This window comes from Solea solea, chromosome 16 (genome assembly GCF_958295425.1).
Source record: "Solea solea chromosome 16, fSolSol10.1, whole genome shotgun sequence".
Classification (NCBI taxonomy): Eukaryota; Metazoa; Chordata; class Actinopteri; order Pleuronectiformes; family Soleidae; genus Solea; species Solea solea.
The window spans coordinates 9,977,596-9,998,069 of record NC_081149.1 but is presented as its reverse complement, the minus strand read 5'-3'; the positions used below and the strand labels follow the sequence as shown (position 1 = coordinate 9,998,069).

The 20,474-nt window shown below is 41.6% G+C and overlaps 1 protein-coding gene across 2 annotated transcripts in view; it reads left to right on the top strand.

Moving 5' to 3' along the window:
- Positions 1-750: 750 nt before the first annotated feature.
- The window catches only part of LOC131476067 (SH3 and cysteine-rich domain-containing protein 2-like), a 30,563-nt gene continuing 10,839 nt past the window's right edge, over positions 751-20,474 (top strand). For both annotated transcript variants that reach the window (XM_058654537.1, XM_058654536.1), the window contains exons 1-4: positions 751-1,350; positions 11,671-12,019; positions 14,400-14,494; positions 17,527-17,611. In XM_058654537.1, the coding sequence (XP_058510520.1) occupies positions 1,264-1,350; positions 11,671-12,019; positions 14,400-14,494; positions 17,527-17,611 (616 nt within the window). In that variant the 5' untranslated portion in view covers positions 751-1,263. The remainder of the gene's footprint in view (positions 1,351-11,670; positions 12,020-14,399; positions 14,495-17,526; positions 17,612-20,474) is intronic.

The window sequence follows — 20,474 nt, the reverse complement described above, 5'->3', positions numbered from 1 at the left end:
ACTTTACCTTTGTATTTTTGTTAAGTTTTCCTTAGGGCTGGGGTTTCAAACAAACAGTCTGCGGGCCACAACCGGCCCACCAGAGGGTCCAATCCGGCCTGCAGGTTGAATTTGTGAAAATGTCACATTATGATTAGAATCTAATGCTACGTTTTTCAGTTCCAGACACCTGTGACTAAATGTTTTGTACCACTGTAGATCAGATCCACTGTGATCTGTAAGTTATGTAAATGGTAAAACTTAGATATTGTTAAAATTGCACTTGTTTTACTCAAGAAGGTTCAGGTTGTTCATAATATGTTACTTCATTAAATGTAAAACAAAGGGAAACATTTGGGGTTCTTGTTGTTTATAGGTTATTATGCTTTTATTTCACTGGCCCGTCCCACTTGAGATTAAGTGGCCCCTGAACTAAAATGAGTTTGACACCCCTGCCTTAGGGTAAGATTCAGCACAATAATTAACTAAATTGCTTTGTTATATCCTATATTCTGGCCTGAATGAATAGGGTTCTATAATCAAATACGTGCAGCTGGAAGAAAGCACAAAGCACAAAGAAAAAAAAAACCCAGACCTCTGTGAGCAACTATTGGGAGCTATTGGTGTCAAAATAAGCCTCCGCCCACGACCGTGAGTCCAGGTTTGGTCTAAATGGATCCTGGCAGAGTTGTAAAAATTGCCCCAATCATGCGCCTCCGACGCACAGGAAGGCGTGCCTCTCGTTGCGCTTAAATTTAAGTCTATGCAGCGGTGAAGGACACTGTGCTTTGGATTTACGCCATGGCGGTGTCGCTTTGAGCATATCGCGGTGTCAGTGTGGATTTAATCTTGTGAAATTGGTATTTTTTTTGCATCGCTACTCTGAAAACTGAACCCGTTCTTCTTCTTTCAGCTGGGGGAGAGGATTGTGCCATATTGGAGCTTTTGCGATGCGCGTCAAGGGACAACGCGGCAGGCCATCCATACGCGAGCTTCCCCCTGTTTTCAGCTGTCATTCTCTTATAGTGTGATGGAAACATAAACAACTCCTCTGTGTGCATGTTTATGGACCGCTTTCATCAAGCCACAGTCGCACAGTTGGCGCGCGGAGAGCGAACGGCCACAGGGCGACGGTCTCGCAGCGCGCACATGCCCCTTTGAAGTGGACGCGTCTCCGTGTGTTGTATGGCGAAAGCCGGAGGTCTCCTGCCGACAGGACGCACAGTGCGGAGTTAGAAGTTGTTGCTCTTTGTGTCTCGAACGACTCTCCGCACCACGACACCAATGATCACTGAGAACAATGAGGTGGAGAGCGAGGCGCAGCTCCAGCGCTCTCCAAGCACCATGTCCGTCCAACCGAGGACATCCAAGGCAAGTACCAGCAGCAGCAAGCAGCACGCACTTTTGCTTTGTTTACGGAAACTAATGTCTCTCTAATAAAGATCTCTTGACTTGACTCTCGTCTTTAACGGTCTGCCTCACAGCTCACACAGCTAATCAGTCACTCATGAGAAATAAAAACACAATCTCTACATTCAACACTTAAACTTTGCAGAGCAGTTTTTCTTTAAATGCTGTTATCTTTCTGTGCCATTCTTCCAATGTGTATCATACGGATGATACTACCTCACAGATGCACCTGTAATCGCCACGAATGCGTCACTGGTAACTTGCACGTAAGGTCTGATGTCACTGTCCCCCCCCCCCCCCCCTCTCTCTCCCCCTTCCATTATGGTGAGAGCAAGATAGAAGGGAGAGGGTGTTTCATATCCAATTCCTATTGAGCATTTGAAGTATTAATTATTGACTGATTCATCATTGCTGTGTGTTTACATGTCCTTACTATTTTTTACTTTTCTGCAAATGTTGCATTTGTTCATTTTGTGCAGTACAAAATCTATGGTAAATTGATTTAAATGTTTAATATGGCAGATCAACATTTCTAAAAAAAAAAGAAAAAAAGATGTGTGATGCAGACAACTGGGTTAATCCTCTGTCAAACAGCCCTGCCATGCTGCAAGTGGATTTACACTCAATGCCATTATTAAGTACACAAGACACCCAGTTAAGTGGCAGAAGTGGCACTCTGGTATGTCTTCTACTGCTTCAGCTCCATCATGCTCCAGGGTTTGACATGTGACTTGTAGTCTGGTCGTTCTCCTCTGACCTCTGGCTTTAATGAGGAATTTTTATGCCACTCAGTGGATATTTTCTCATTTTTGGGCCATTTTTCTGTGAATCCTTGAGAGGGTTGTGCATGAAAATCACCGCAGATCAGCACTTTCTGATGATTCTTAGACATTTTTTGCTCAAAGTCACTTGAATCGTCTTTCTTCTCCATTCTGATGGAGCTGGTCTGCACGCCTGAATGCATAGAATAACGCCCAGTAGGTGTATATTGAAATGAGGATAAATTATTCATACGCCGGTCTTAATATATAGAACCATGTTGCTTTACTGTGCAGCAGAGCAGGGCTGCCTGAGTTTCGAGTGGCCTTACAAAGTGTCCTTATGATTCCATTTGATTTGTTGACTGGACTGTATAAACACAGATTTCAAGGGCTCGCCTCCAAGAGCGTGAGCCGTGAAAGCTTTCTCACTGTCTGCTTTTTTCATGGGAGGGCTTTTAGGACTTGATTCATTAAGCCCAAAATGCCCTGACACAACTTTCGCTGCTGCATCCGAGTCTTTGTCTCTGTCTCGTGCCTCCTACACACACACACACACACACACACACGCCAGCACATGCCGCTGACATGTTTGAAGTCAAATGACGCTCGTGCACGACCGCAGTCAGATACTCCACCAGATTGCCTCTGAAATATTTGATGTTCTCTGTGAGGAACATGAAAGTCAGCATTGTGTTGTTGTTTTTTTTATCACTCCAGCATGCATGGCCCTCTGCTGTTAGTTCCACACCACCTGCTAGCAGAGAACATTGGGTGCAACCCTGTGCTTGTCAGGTCCGATCTGATTGGTATTTACTCCATTCTCCTTCTTCACCACATTACAACCATTTATACCACAAACTTATCAGGCGGCTCTGTTCCTCAGCTGGATCTGTCCCCCCCCCCCCCCCCCCCGCAGCCACCGACCCACCCACCCACCAATCCACCAATCGATTGAGGCTGTGCTGGTGGTATTAAAGGGGGGTCTGTGTGAAATAGATTTCACTTTAACCTTCAGCCTCCGTGCTCCTGCATGGCTCTCGGAGGTTTTGATAGTCAGGTGAGAAGATGAATGCTGGCATCTTCTGAACCTCGTTGAGATGCTCAACATTAATGTCACTGGAAGTGTTGACATGAATTTATCTTCTCCTTCGTTAGTGTCGTTTTGCCTCACTGTGGCTATTTTGAGCTGCTGTCGAAACGTAAAGCAAGGCCCACGTCTTGAGGCTGTGAAAAAATCTAATCATTTATTTTTTCTTTTAAAACGATTAAACACTTATTAAAGACATACTTGTGGGTAATACATTGAATTCCCGCCAATAAATCCTCATAACTGTTGCACACACTGGACCTTAATTGCCTTGGGGCCAATTTTTGAAAGAATCTAATCAGACACCATGTGTCCATGATGCTTATAATTAGATAAGGATGGCAGCGAGAGAAGAGGAGTGACTCCCTCAGATAACAGATGCTCCCTGAAATTCACCAGCAGCAAATAGATGGGTATCAGAATTCGAGAACGAGAGGGAAGCGGTGCCAGGGGATTAAGGAGAAGAGGAGCCGCTGACTTTCTCCGTGCAATGTGGTGTGTAGTCTGCAGCAGAGGCTGACAGAAGTGGGAGCGGTTGAGCACATGAGATGCTCTGACGGCAATCATTAGAGTGGTTTGATCTCCCAGGGCTGCTGGCACTTTAGGAGTCTTCTCTATGATGGAAGTGTAGAGTAAAACTGTTTTGTCACAGCGACAAGTACGTGCAGGACAATTTCCAAACAGATATAAACACTTAAAATAATAATTTGCGACGTGTTTTTGGGGAGATTGGCCCTTTTATCAGGCTGCAGCACTTAGTTACTATTGCACAACATCACAGTTTATCCGTGTGTGTGTGTGTGTGTCCATTCATTTGGATTCTTCGCCCTACACTACCCAGTGTGAGCACTTAAGCCACGAACAGCTGGTTGAATGAGAAAGGTGAAAGACAAGAAATGACAAGTAACCTGAAACTGTGCAGTTTGTGGCCGATGCTTGTTACGTTTCAATCTGGTGCTTCACTCTCATTATGTGAAATTGTATGACCTCCTTTATGGAGGTCATATTTACAGATGTGTTTGTTTATTCATAAGCAGGTTATCTAAGAAAAAAGTCTACTGAAAAATCACGACTAAAGTTAGTTGAGAGCCTGAGAACAACCCATTTAAATTAGGTACAGATGTAGGTTTTTTAATTAATCATGGCTCCACTTCTGTTTTTCTATTACATTTCTACTAGAAGAACTTGACTAGGACTTGAGTGGCAGTCCAGTTTGACTTTTGGTGTTGGTGTTTTTACCCAAGTGTAGATTACATAAGTAGACATGATGTTCCATCTTCTGGAAATGAAGCATGTGGATCATATTCATGTGATAGTGTCCATTCATCCATCTTCTACCGCTTGTCCTCCACACGAGGACCTCTCTATATGTGTCTCTGCCCATCACAGAGACACATATAGAGACAAAAAGAGATTTCAATTGAACTTATCCCCCATAATATTGCATGTTTTTGGACTGTGGGAGGAAACGGGAGAAATGTGATAGTATCACTTTACAAAATAATGCAAAAAAGACAAACTCAAAGCTTGATTAAATGAACCATTACGGTTGATGATGAATGAATACACACAGAACCTAGCACTACTATTAGTTAGATCACACATTGATTGATGATATTTACTTTTCAGCCACACAGAGCCACAGGTTGCGATTTATCAAACCTGTCAACCATGAGCTCATCAAGGCCGAGTGCAACGCGACACCTGCAGCACGGGGGGCTCATTTAAACAGCGGTGGTTAAGGACATGTTAACAGAACCGATCTGTTAAAATCTTAGTTTACTGAATGAGCACAAAACTAATGTGAGATTTGTCTAATCTTACAATAGAAGCGCGAGTGTTCGTGCCAAACCTCATGGTGAAACACTTAGTCGCTGTTGAGCCGTTTTATTCTTTCACAAGCACAGATGTCACCACCTACAGGCAACGTCTGTCAGATTCTTTATTTTCTTTTTATATACAAAGAGTTCACAAACTACCGTTCCTTCAAATACTCTTGAAATATGTCAGTCCGACAGACCGACCGACCGAGTGACCAAATGACGGAGTGACTCATTAGCCGTGCCACATCAGAGTGACAGGAGCAGGGGGAGTTAGTGGAGGATGATGGATGAATGAGGCTATGGTCTGGATTGATGTAACACCTTGATGCTTATTGATGTGACACTTTGGGGCAAGGTGTTGGAGCTGCTGAAATACTGCTACAAGCAGCCGAGGATGCGGCGATTATAGATTTCGACGATACAATTAATTGAAGAAACATTACAGTGTATTGTACAGTCATTGTTGTTTTTTAACACGACACAATACAATCACACGGACGTCTTAAATTGTTTTGGATTTGTTACAAACTGAGTGGATCATCTCAGAGTGGATTATATGTCATGCTTTGCTTCTGTCTTAGTCATTACTGAGTGTATTATCTTCACTGGATCGTATGCAGCAGGACAGGGATTTTTGAAGATGCTGCAATACATTTGAGGTGTTGGATGCTTTAGTGGTGACCTTTTTTTTGGCAGGTTTTGCATATTGCATATCCTTCCATACTTAAGAGATTTTTTGGCCGGAAAAAACCTTGAGTGCAGCCAATGTAGCCAAGTAGGTGTTATTTAACTTAAAGTGGCAGCAAGCGTTAATGCTGGAGTGGGGTTTATAGTAGGGCTGCTTGATTATAGAAAAAAAATCATAATCACTATTATTTCAAATGATTATATGATTATCTTTGCTCACGCTGAATGTTTAACCCAGGGATTCCACTGAATGTTTGTTATTTTTGCCAAATTAAAAAAGCATTATTTTCAGAATAAAAGCCCCCCGTTTTGTAATAATCGATTTATTTTGATTATTTTGTTGTTGTAATCGCTTGTGGCCATAACTGTGAGAGAAAATTCTAACCGTCAGCCAACTTTGAGTTTAATGACTCACATATTCTTCAATTTTCTCAGTTCTCAGTACAATGCTGTACTAAAATCTCCATCTGAGCCTGAACCTTTTACATAACTGTAACATTTTAACCTCTGTTGACGATGATATATGGACGATAATAGCTGCATCCCGGCAACAGGAGAAAGAAAACTATCAGTTAGGGAGGTTTGTTTGTCAGCAGAGATGCTTCTCCCCTCCTCTCTGTCTGATAGACTGACAGCCATTGTGTTGTGCCTGGCCCGGTATGTGTGTGTAGACGGTGATTGGGCGGCTGAAAATGGGCGGATGATGAGTTGCCAGGGCAAAGCAGCACGGCAGGGTGAGCTCAATGTTGTGGTGCGGTGAGGAAAGTGGTTGTAATCAACACTAATGGCTCACACAGAGTTTTCCACTTCATTAAACAATGGGTGAGAGAGGGAAAGAAGCATGTGTTTCTGTGTGTGTCCGTGTCTATAGGAGCACGTGATCGGCTGTGCGCGCGCTACATGTGTCTGTGAACAGTTCGATGGGAGCAGCCTGTGATTATGCATCTCTTATTCCAAGCTGCCAGGCTGTCATGCATAATGACAAAAACTTAATATTGGGACATCAAACAGGCTCACAGACCAGACTTGTAATGATAAAGCCCAAAGCTGTTTGCGCTCTAAGATTTTATGATGCTGCACAGGCTTTTTTTCCCCCCCTCCTCAGTTTTACATAATCTGCTCAAAACAATTAAGTCAAACATTTTATTAATTATTCCCCTGGAAACATTAAAGCCACACCAGTGTAGTGTTTTGAGGGCTGTTTTTAAAGGGAGTAAAACATGTTTTGAAACCATTTTATGAGATAATATGTCATTATAAACCACTAAAGCACAAATACAACCAAATATACAAGGTGCTCCCTGTTGAATTGCAGAAATCATTATGTTTAAACAGTAAACATGTTCAGAGCCTTGCTCATGTTCAACCTCTTGTTGAATTAAGTCATTGAAATGCTTTTTAATGTACCATTTTATTTAGATCAGTGTTTCTCAATCCTGGTCCTTGGGACCCCACTGCCCCGCGTGTTTTAGATGTTTCCCCCGATTCAACACATCTGATGAACACATCTGTTATCAGGCTTTTGCAGAGCTCGATGACCATTTAAAATCAGGTGTGTTGAATTGGGGGAAACATGTAAAACATGCAGGGCAGTGGGTTCCCGGGACCAGGATTGAGAAACATGGATTTAGGCCACATCCACACGGAAACAAAAACAATCTTTTTTCTTTACCATTTAAAAAAATGTTCCCTGTAAAGACGAGCATCGTTTCAGGAAACCCCGGAAACAACTCAAAATGGTACATACGTGGTGTCATTGTAAATGCTGTTACGTCCCGTCATGTGGGGTTAAGGGTCAGGGAGGTGTCCTCGTTTTCCTAAAGTAGCATACATGCCGTCTACGTGGAAACGCAAGGCCGGTTTTTCCGAATTAGCTACGGAAACTTACTTAGATTAAGTAGCTGCAACTGTTGACATTGAATGTTTGGACTGGAACACACTCCGACCTCCCGTGCTTAAGTCCTCAGCGACACACCGCTGAGTTAAAAGTAATCCCTAAACCAGCCTAAGATACAGCTCTTCCTCAAGCCAGTATTTCAGAGCATTAAAACTTGAAAGAGAGTATTTACTTTGACCTTTGCAAAAGAAATTTCAAAGAAGACACAGCTGGAGTTATTGGATTAGCATTTTGGTTTAAAATATTCTGCACTGGGCGGGAAAAAAAAGGTCCACACCAAAGGTTATACCGACCACAAGCTGTATTTATCATCACACTCCCAGTGGGATAAAGCCTTTGTTGTTTAGTGTTGACCTCTCAAATACTGTATATATATATATATATATAGATATATCTCAGTCTGGCCCCTTAGCCCCATTAAATCCTGATGGAGCGAGGAAGAACCACATATTTGGAGGAAATAAAAAAGCGTTAACATTGAATTATGGCTGCTCAAACTCTGCTGTCCCTCCATTGACCATTGATTTTTGGACATTTATGTTGGATGCACGCGAGCAGGGCCGAGCGTTTGTACATGGATCGAAAACGTTAGAATTATGGGCTCTTTCAAGTCCACAGGGGCAGCTCGGGAAAAATCTGGACTGCAGCAGAGAGATCCCTGCTGCTTGAGGAATATTGACTTCAGGTGTGTGTGTGTGTGTGTGTATATCTGTTATCTCTTCTCTGAGGAACTGGTTAAGGTAAGGGCTACAATTTGAATTGCGGTTAGGTTAAGGTTAGAGATGAGGCTTTGTTTAGGGTGTCCAAATGAAATGAGGTCAATGCTGTGCACTGAGAATACAAGAATATCCACACAAAACTCTCTGTGTGTGTGTGTGTGAGTGTGTGAGTGTAAAACTGCCTGTCATTTGCGAATCACATAAATAATTTGCAGAGAGAAACGCTTTCAAAGCAAAACATCTAACAGTCGTTTATTTTTTGGGGGAGAGAAGCATTTTTCCGTGCAGGTTGTAAAGGCTTTGGTTCAGCTGAATCAGAGATGATTGAGGCGCGCTCGTTGGCACTTGACAGGCGCTGTCAGGAAATTGCAGGTAATAAATAATACATATGGGACTAAATCATACATCAGGACCATTGTATCGCTTCACTCCGACTTCATCACCGTCACAATCTCACCTGCCTCTTGTTGCTGATGCACAGTACAAGGGCGGTTGCCCACTCATGACTCGTGTGACGGTGGTAACTCAGTGTCTTCGACTCGCAAGAGTGACACGTATGACGCGTGTTCAAATGAACGCTCAAACGGAAAGCTAATGGGCACGCTGGTTTGGGCGCACACACTCACAGACGATTAGATCAAGTGTAATTGTGACATGCTGGAGCTCATCTGCTCTAATTGAGAGACAAGAGCAACATGCATTTGTGTTTGTTTAAATTATTAGAGGCATACCAATGCACTGTAAAGTAAAATCATGTCAATATCTGGCTTTTAGGAGTGTTTCACACGATCTTCATAAGAGTTTCCATGGAGCTCTCTGCCTCTAACTGAACAATGATGATTAATGGGTAATGCAGTCAACAGGGATTTGGCAAGGAACAGGAATTTTTGGTGGGACTAAAAAACAACAAACAACCCCGCCAATACATCATCTCTGGTTGTGTCCCGCTGCACATTTGTCCAGCTGTTCTTTCTGGGACCTGGTGTTATGTTATGTTATGCTATCCATCCTGCCAGCTGGTCTCCAACTTTTTATACCACCTGAGAACATAAAATAAAATATTGAGCTCTCTAAGTCACTCCTTTATCATCAACGTGAAAACACAGTGGGGTAAATAAGGTCGAGCAAAGTCAGCTGTGGACTTTTCACACGAAGGCAGATTTATTCCCAATAAGATGATTTGCTCTCTCATCGTCTTCCTCTTCCTCACATGTACGTCACACTCTGGTATATACTGTATATACAGCAGAACAGTAGTTCTGAAGTACCACCAGAGGAAGCTCGCGTACCACTGGTGGTACACGTACCACAGGTTTGAGAACCACAGATCTAGTGATCTCAGTATCAGAAAAAAACAGACAAATATGACCACTGTACATATGTGCAAAATGTCATGAAGATCCACTCAACACTAATTAAACGTATAAATAACAAAGTCCACTTTGTACCAAATGTCTACTGTGCGGTAGGACTTGGATTTTTATTGCCTTTGAAGACACTTCACGTGTCCTTGAGGACTTTTCATAATACTGTTCTTGCCATTTGATATTTGGAGCTTCTTTATTGAGGAATAGATTTGTACAGTGTCGCTGTTATATTGCGTGTTCCAAGGAGCCAGGTGTCACTTCTTGATTTAGTTTAGTTTAATAGTCCCTATTGTGTGTCCTCATTTCCTTTACCCGCCCTGATTATCTACACCTGTTTCACAGTCGTTTTTCACATGTCACCTGTGTCTCATTATCCTCCCTCTCCCAGTTCACCTTGTTTTCTTGTCAGCCCTGTGTGTATGCTTTTCTCCTTTTTGTTTTTTTTAGATTATTGCCAGTCAGGTGTCCGTTTTTCTTGTCTTGTGTGACCTGGTATTGTCCTAGATAGTGAAAAATGATGTGGTCTTTTCTGGTAGATCTGCATTTTGGTATGTGTGTGCTAAACAGACTGACTAACACATGCTGCATATCCCCTGCATGTAATAACATAGGTACAGAATGAATGGAGGCTGGTGATGGACAATATTGCACTGAGGGCTTATGAATCTTCTACATATGTTCTGGCTGTGTTTATTATAAACTAAGCACATCACCATTCAACTCCACTGTGCTTGTTTTTGTTGTCTGATGAATGGATTCATGGATGAAGAGCTACAGGAAGCATATGAAATGTGCACATTTGCATTCAGTCATGTCTTCTTTTGTTTTTCTTTTGTGTTTACTTCTCTTCTCACACACACACACACACACACACACGCACAATCACATACACATTTCATATCCTATTCCCAGACTCACAGAACTGTAAACATCATGTCCCTGTAAAGTGATTATGTTTGGTGCTAAGCAGAACAAGTGCAGACAGAGACAGACAGACAGACACACCGAGCGTCTTGTCTGACTGCTTGTCTGTCTGTGTTGAAACATTCTTGCCCCTGCGACGTGACAACACCCTCACACTGCTCTCCTCTCCTGCCGTCACTGCTGATGCATGTCAGTATAACAAATGGTTGCCCATCCTCCAGGAAACTAGCATCATCATCTGTCCACAGAGCCGGAGGGAAACATTAGGAAACATGCATTTATCCAGCCAATCAATGCAAGATGGCTGCAGACAGCGGGTCCTCCTACAGACGTGATGGGCGCTGATGTGATGTGCTGCTGTCTAATTGCTGGGCTTTTGAAATACACCACCGGCCATCAATCATTTCAGGTCCATTTGTTCCATGTTTGTAGTCAATAGTCATAAGAGCAGGTATGCAATTTGATATGGTAGCCATGAGGACTGGCTCTGCAAGGATCCAGGACCCATTGCCCGAGTCTGCACAGAAATCAATGGGTCCAATGGGCAGGCTCCATCAGATTAAGAGGCCTGAGGACATGCTGTTCATACATGATAAGCCTGAACCGTGCAGTTTGATTTCATCACAATAGCCATCACTACCAAGGAAATGCCATCAACACACAGGCGCCTGTAATGTACAGCTGTGGGTGGGTTGATATTGTTTAACTACCATGGGCCAAGTTCACAAGCAGATGTGCAATTGTGTGCTACATCTCTTGGAACGTACAGCTTTTTTCATTAATATACTGTTTCCTTATGAGGTCATATTGCATTTCATGAGTCACCGTCTTTCCCAGTGGTTTGCAGAGGCGAACATAGTGTTTTGTTTATGGATGCTGGTATATTGCTTGTGCTGTCCTCGGGGTGTACTGGACTTTTGTTATTGCTACTTTATGTGTCGGAGCATTCTTGCCTCTCTTGTGTTTAATCTTTGCACCTTCTCTCTCTCTCTCTCTGTCACTGTGTTTGTGTTTAGCTCCAACGGCTAAAGCGCTCGCTGTCCTTCAAGACCATCATGCGCAGTAACAGCGTGGAGAACTTCTTCCAAAGATCCTACAGTGACGCTCGCCTGCCCCCGGATTTCATCACCGACCCACCGCCTCCTTCTCCCCCTCTGCTCCCAGGCTCGCCTCTCGTCGGTGAACGCTCACCGTCCATTTCACCGTCTCTCAGCCCCAACCCCTCCATCTCCTCCCACTCCCCCTCTCTTAGCCTTTCCCCATCACTGCCCACCAAGCCTCCACGTCCTCTGATTACCCACTGTTTTCAGGACCATGTTTTTCGCAAGCCCACCAACTGCCAGCACTGCAAACACATGATAGTGGGTAAGGTGATGCATTTATCCCCTCTTTTTTTAGGCTAAGGCTTATCAGTGGTTTTCACAGAATTTCTGGCCTCCGTGTCTTTGTTTCATTGGCTTTGCATCCAGTGCAGACTGGAGGCCGTTTTATTGTGCAGAGGAAACTTAAAATATTACATAGGGACAATGTTTTATCACCCCAGCTTGATGTATGCACTCAAAGCAAAAGAGAAAAACTTACCTCTTTCATCTTTAGGCATCTAATGAATATAGCTTTGCACAAAGACTGTAAAATACCTCAATATAAAGATGGACACAAGCAGTCCCCTAAAAATCGTATGTCTTTTAAGTTTTAATAAAGGATATTTTAAATGTGTAAGACATTTAGAATTAATTTATTTAAAATTAAGTATGTTCAAATTCTGCTGCATCACAAATAACTGTGTATAATTTTATAAAATTCCACTTATTTTAATCCGTTATATAGTATTTATATTTATAGTTTATTATAAATATAAATAGGTACTGCAACAGTCTTTTGAACAAGAGATCACAGGTGCCCATATCATGATCTGACAATATCCAAAGACGATATCTTGTTTCATGAACTGATATAAAATCAGGTGTCTGTACCATATTAATTTTACACTAATTAGAACTTGGAAATAATTCAATACCAATATATACTGCGATAAAAACCCACTTAGAGACTCAAGTTTGACAGGTTTGTCACAGATTAGTGAAATGTTTCTGGTTTTTAACAGAGTGTTAGTGTTTGTTTTCTGTCTGTTAGGAAATTAAAACCACAATTGACTGATTTCTTCACTTCAATCAGGAGCAAAACTCAATCTTTGACATTTTATCTCAAAAATATCAACTGATTGGTGACATTTTTATGGTGTAATGTTTTTGGCCACATCGCCCAGCCGTCATACTAAAAATGAGCAGGAAGCTCTATAAAAATAAAGTTAATTGAGTAATAAAAAATAATAATGTATGCATGTAATGGCAGTGAAAGGAAATATTGCATTTTCTTTTTTTTTTTAAACAAGTGAAGAGACTTAATGCCTCATCTCACCGTCTGATTTATTGAAAATGAGATTCAGAATTGGACGGTGTGACTTAAATTCAGCTCTCTCAGCGTTTATAGTTGTAAAAAATTAAAGGAAATTATTCACGGTGGGGGGGAGGTGCAGATGTAAATATGCTTTCATGCCTGATTTGCAGCTTGTATGATCTACTAGCCACTGCTATTTTTTTCCTGGTAAATCTACTTCCTGTCACTATGATTGATTACAGACCTCAGCCTGCCTCTGCAGTTTTTTTTTCCTCATGCATTGGTTTATTTATGTCACACATCTCCCTCTGTTTTTTTTACCCTGCAGTCTCAAAACACAGTCCAGTTAAGTTGATAGGGGTAGAATAATGTTACCGCTTTAAAGTAAAAGCTGTGTTCTCACTGAGTTGGATTGACTGATGGTCAAAAGGCGTTTTTCTTTTCGTCTGACTTTAAATACGTCCATGAATCAACTAATTCTTCCATATTGGATGCCTTTCTTTTGGACTGCACTTGTGTTTTGAGCACTGTCCCTTAGTGTTGAGAAGTCAGTCCATCCATCCATCTTCTACTGCTTTATCCTCCACATGAGGGTTGCTGGTGCCAATCCCAGCTGATATAGGGCAAAAGGCGGGGTACACGCTGGACAGATCACTAGTCCATCACAGGGCCACCGAGAGACAAACAACCATCCACTCTCACTCTCACGGTCAAGTTGGAGTGTCCAATTTGCCTCATCCTAAAATCTGCATGTTTTAAGAAAACCGGAGAAAACCCACACACACACGGGGAGAACCACTACATCATGACTATTCATTTTGGTCAGAATCAGAACGTATGTAAGATGAGGATTACATACGTTCTGATTCTGACCAAAATTAATAGTCATGACTGTCCTCTCAGGCCACATGGTACTGCAAATCCAGTAGAAATTTGTTTTTTGGTTGTTTTTTTTCTTAGATAAAAAGTGTCTCAACCCCCTTAATCCTTAAAAAGAAAAAAAGATTCAACAGTCAGAGGATGTGTCAGTACATGATAAATGAAAACAACTCCGCGCTCCGAGGTGTTTAATCACCCCAGCACTTGAAAGTCAAGTTTGAAATGGCGAGATGACTCGATTCCAAATCGATTGTGATTGAAATATATCCAGCTGGGTTCCCATTTATCCACGATGTTTTGAGAAGAGGGAGCTGTTGATGATGACACAGAAAAATTATTGCCTGATTACGCCATCAACCTGAGCAGAGAGAAATCTGTTCATGCCTGTTGCAGATCTGCTTTCTGCATCTTCGTCCATGTCTCCGTCCTTTGGTCCTAATTCTCCCTCTGTCTTTGCCGTTGTCTGCAGGAAACTCCAAACAAGCTCTGCGATGTAAAACGTGCAAGATGGCCGCTCACCTGTGGTGCACCTCGGAGCTATCGCAGCAGCTGTGTCATGGGAAGGTACGCGTGAGCACACACACAATCATTTATGATCTTGTCCCCTTCTATAATATTGGCAGTTTTTTTTTTGTTATATTCACTGGGGCTGTGTGCGAATGTCTTGGTTCTCTCGACTTTTTGTCTGTCGTCTGTGAAGTTAATTTGTCAACATCTTCAGCGCCAAGAAGTGATGATCTTCTGTGGTGTTTTAACACGGCAGACACTGTTGGCAATCATGAATTTTAATTTATTGTGATACAATTGCACCAGAAAATGTTCAGTTGCAGTCTTTGTATTTTCTTTATAAAAGGAGTTTAGCTTAGCCATGTCAACTTAAATAGTGTAAAAACGGTTCAGCTCTTCACCAAAGATAGAGATATAACCGCCATAGAATTCTAAAGTTACAAAGAATAACTTAAATTTAGTAGGGTATCATTCATTATCTCTGCTAAAGAGGAAGTATACATCTATTTTTTGTCATGAAGAGTGAAAATCTATCAAAAACTGTGTTGTGAAACAGAAAACACACCAAGTGTGTCATCTTGTCATGACTCCTGGGTTCATTAGGCAATTTTCCTTCAACTATTCTCTTTGGATTCTTTGTTTTTCTTTCTTTACCTTGGGTTTTAGTCCTTTGTGTCTGGTTTTCTGTTCTTTGTTTCCTGTTTTATTTTGTAGTTTTTGTTCCTTGTGTGTACCTTGTCAAGTTATACTTCCTGTTTCGTCTCCCACCCCCTCTTGATTGTCTGCCCCGCCCTAATGTGATTCACCTGTGTTTGATTATCCCTGTTGCCTTCACGTGCCATAGGAAAGATGATACTTTAATAATTTGTGAAATCGAAACTACGAAGTGCGTTACGTTCGAGTGCTTTTGCTTCTTGGGTAAAACAATTTTTGAATTGTTAATTCATCTGCTAGAGCACTAACATTTTGTACATAATAGAAATCACGACGTGAGGGGGCGTTCGTGTGCATTTTGCACGTCGGGAACTCGTACCATTTGCTGATAGCACATGAAAGCAGCATTGCTCTTTGTGCTCCCAAGTGTTGGTTTGTTTGTTTCAGTTCACTGCGTTCAGTTTTGTCCTGTTGCTCAGTTGTTTTCGTGTGTTTTTGCTCCTTGTGCTAAAAGCTTTTCTTTATTCCTTCCTCTCCTCCTTTGTTTTTTTTTTTTGTTCACCTTTTTGTGGTCTGGATTTATTCATTATTTTGTAACCTGCATTTGGGTCCTTCACTTTTTTGAAACTTAACACATTTTCATTTCAATCAGACGTCCTACTTTTCAATGCACGCTTTCAAACAGCGCCGACTTTCAAAGAAAACCCCCCAGAAACATCTACTTTTATTTTTTTACACTGTAATTGCTATCGTTGTTTAAATAATCTGAGCAGAATTGAAGTTACCATTGGTAACCTGGATTGATTGGACTTGGGCTTTTTACCTGCTACTTAAAAACATTAAATTGCCAATAAATATTGGCCCATTGTCAGGTGAGGGCAATTTAAAAGAAAATAATGGAAACAGTTCTGCACAAACGAAAATGTTAAGTCAGTCTTGTGTCACATCACAGAGGCAGCAGCGCTTCACTTACACAAGTTACATGAAGAACACTTTGTCACTACACACAATTATCCTGAGACACACTGTAGGAGTATGAGTCAGACTTTCACAATACTTCTGCTTCTATTTCTTGGAGTTTAATGTTAAATGCTGACAGAACATGTAAGGAGTAGGACACTGTTTTCACATATAACGTTATTTACTGTTTTCCAGTATGATAGACGGATAGTAATTTGTAGTCATTTACGCAATGATCAGTCACAGCATTTAATTTTGTCGCTATAATTATTCAAGGACAATGTATAACTAAATCTGTAAAAAAAAATTCAAATCACAGATATTTACAGTTCCAAATTGGTATCTGAAATTACTGGATTGGATATCAGATAAAAATGTAAAAAAAAATCCTATATATATATATCACATGCTTCGCTATGCACAGAATAAATGTAGATAAAAAGTAGATAAAATGTGTTGCAGCTTCATAGTTCATAAGTGGTCTAACATGACTGTATCGGACTAATATCGGTATTGGTTGAAACTAAAGTCTGTGACACCGGTATTGGACACAAAAAAAAAGTGGTTTCGTCTCATTCATAGTTCCGAAATTAATGAACTAATTTGCAGTGTATAAAACACATAATACATATCCAAGATGCCTTATATTTACATTTAATACCATCAATACATCTATAGTATAAACATTATTAAGTCTATATATATGTATATTTTGCTTCTGAAGGCAATTTATTGTAAATACACACTGCCTTAGACTTTCATTATGGAAGTGGGGAGTTTTAAATTTCGACAGGATTGAGCATAGCTGTCGGCAGATAATTGGGAGGGATTTCAGAGCCTGGTTTTGTGTTTATCCTCGAGCAGAGGACATTAGCATTCAACAAGAGGCCAGACCTTCTGAGAGCCTCTTGGAAAAAAGTTTAAGAGCACTCTTTTAAAACTGGCTCACGAGCACAAAGAGAGAAAGACGGAGAGGTGTGGAGATGATAAGGTCAGCGAGGAGATAAAATGTCATCGGACCAGAATCTGGGCATCGTTATCCGATCAAAATGTGCCCTTTTATTACCTTTTGATCTGAACAATGTTTGTCTCTTCTTCAACATAATGTGACAAAGTGAGTGGCTCATTTGCAAGTCAATTCAAAGACAAACTGATATCTCAGCCGAAACACTTACTGTGCTTAATTCAGTGTGAAATTCTATCCATGTGGACACACACACACACACACACACACATAAGTCTGTGCTTGTGTGCATACACATAAGTGCCTGAGTGAATTCATTGTTCCCAATTAGCAGCAAACAGAGCTAACACTTTCATTTGTAACTTGATAGCAGAATTGGTTGCAACATGTGCAAGCGCCGTCCTAATTTGTCCTCCATTAATGTTCTAAAACCACTACATGGAAACAGTTCCTTCATCAGTTCAGCGTATGATTGGATGACTGTGTGTGTCTCTCTGCTCTCCTCCATTAGGCTGGAGTGTTCAAGCGAAACTTCAGCTCGCCGATGCTCGTCAATGACCAACTGGCTGTCGTCAAGGAAGTTCAGCCAAGCCAAGGTGAGGATACTTAGAGTGCCCATGTGTGTCTGCGAGTGTGTACGAGTGAAGGCATTTTTTTTTTTTTTTTTGTGCTTTTGTTTCGTCTCTGTCGCTCTTGTCTAGCCTTTTGGTTTATTTTTAGACTTTTGTGTGCTTGTGTGTGTGCCGTAATAAAACCCGAACTGTCTCCGTCCCGCCTGACACCCCGAGGAGCGTGAAGTGGAAAAAAGAGAATGAGGAAGAACAAATTCAGCTTCTCTGCGAGGCTGATGGACGGTCTGCACCCTGAAAGTATGTGAATAAATATTTATAAAGTTCTAATGTTTATGTTTTCTTTATATCCTTGTTTATGGCTTGCACTGTACAGTCAGACCAATGGAAGGTAGTAATTCACTGGCTGGCGCTGCAGCATATTTAAGGCTCGGTAAACACTGAAATGCTACCTATTTGCTGATCGCTCATAAACAAGACACCACATTGCTGAAATGTCCTTGTCATTTATTGTTTCTTCTCATATGACCCTGCTACTAAAACACAGTCCAATCAGTCTTAGTGTATCTGAATTTGTTCTTCCTCTGACTGGAAGCTTGTTTTTTGGCCTCACCCCACCTCACCTACACAGATCATCATCGTGTGAAGGTGACGCAGTCCTTCACCTCACATAACTGTGTATAATACTGTGATGCCTCGCTGAATCAGGGTTAGCACCTCGGGCTGTGACTTCCTTGTACTACCCATGAATCAGGATCCAATTAACCTACAGCTCTGTCATCACCTCGAGCTCAGCACCACGGTGCCTGGGACTCAGCCAGGGCCAGCTGAGTCTGCAGCCTGCCAAACTAACAGTTTGGCAGGGGAGTGACTCAGCCAAACTGAGTCACTCCCCTCTGGCAGGAGGCTGCGGTCCATCAGGACCAGAACCTCACGCCACAAGAACAGTTTTTTCCCGTCTGCTACTAGCCTTATCAACAAGGCCCGGAGCCCCCCCCTGACACTCTGACTCCTCACACTCCTCCTCTGCCTCTACATGTCACATTATCATTACATCTTTTTTATGCGTTACATTAACGTCATTACTGTGAACTTTTGCACCTGGTGAATATTTCACTGTTACTCACTTCTGCCCAGCTGTACTGCTCTTTCTGTAGTGCTCTTTTCATCTTTTTAAAAAAAACATTTATATACTGTGTATATTAAAATTTTGTATGCTTGTTATGCACCAATGACACCAGAACAAATTCCTTGTATGTGCAAATCGTACTTGGCAATAAAGCTCTTCTGATTCTGATTCTGATTCTGACACACTGCAACGTGTCCTCGTTACTAGGTTAGAAAATAATACAGAGCTCCTATTTTATGTAAGTTCAATGTCAGGTGGCAAAGGTTATTCTAAGGTATAACGTAGGTAGGATGGATGGATGGATGAGACAGACATGTAGGAAGGAAGGGTGGAGGTAGGATGGATGGATGGGGAAGTTGGTAGGAAGGATGGACGGGATAGGTAGGATGGATGGATGGATGAATGAGACAGACAGGTATGAAGGAAAGGATGGAGGTAGAATGGATGGATGGGATAGGTAGGTAGGTAGCTAGGTAGGTAGGTAGGATGGATGGGATGGGTGGATGGAATAGACAGACAGACACGTAGGTAGGAAGGAAAGATGGAGGTAGGATGGATGGATGGATGGGATAGGTAGGTAGGTTGGTAGGTAGGATGGATGGGATGGGTAGATAGGATAGACAGACACGTAGGAAGGAAGGATGGATGGGGTAGGTAGGTAGGTAGGTAGGATGGTTAAATAACAAAAACAGACAGCAAAAATCTAAATAACATGTAGACAATTGTAATTAAAACACCAGACAAGCTTATATATATATAATCAAATGTTGAATTTATAATGTGATAAATATAACCTAATGTATTATTATCAAATATTGTTCACTGTAGGTCAGTTTTCAAAAGTTACACACTGTAGCGTTAAAAGATATCAAAGTGTGAAGCGATATTTGGCACACGCACACAAAGTAATTCCTCTATTTAGCTAAGAAGGGATTAGGTACAATATTAAAAGGTTAAAAATCCGAACGCACCTTAATTCACTGCATCAAAAGAGGCTCTAATCACACATGGGGGGGGGGGGGCAATGGTTAACAGAGGTTTATAAGACATGAAGCCTATCACCCATAAAACGCTTTTCTCTGCACCAACAAACAAAGCTGAAGGTCAGCGTGTGTGTAAAGAAAAATAATTATATCCACAGCACAGCCTCGATTACTCTCTTGCCTTGCTCTTTGCAGAAATGTAATCGCTACAGTCAATTTAAAGAAGAAATGAGCTGTGTCGCCACTAAATACTGTTTGCACAAAACACTTCTCAGTGCAGAATCTTTTGGCGTTGCTCTTTAAAGGGGACATATTATGCAAAATCATCGCCGTATTTAGTCAGCGACCGTATTTCACCGACATACAAACACACAGATTTTTAAGAAAAGGTCACATAGAGCTCATAACTGACCATTCTGACACGTCCTAATTAAAAATATTTGTTCAGTACGTCCTCCATGACCGGAGCGTTCTAAAAGGGGCGGTTTTGGCAGGGTTATTGAACTGCTATGGTGCTTCATCCTTATGGTATTTTGACCAGAGCATGTCACAGACATGTTCATTAGGACACCAGGGAACTATTTTAACTTGGAGAAATAGGGTATAATATGTCTCCTTTAATTTTTCTTCATCTTTCCAGCATGAGCTTCGAGGCACTGACGTCAATGTGAAACTGCCAGTTGTTATGATTTCCTCCTCCTAGACACAAACACAAACATCTGCCCGTGCAGAGAAATCGTTCTGAACTCCTTTCAGGGTGCATTGACTTGGATGGACA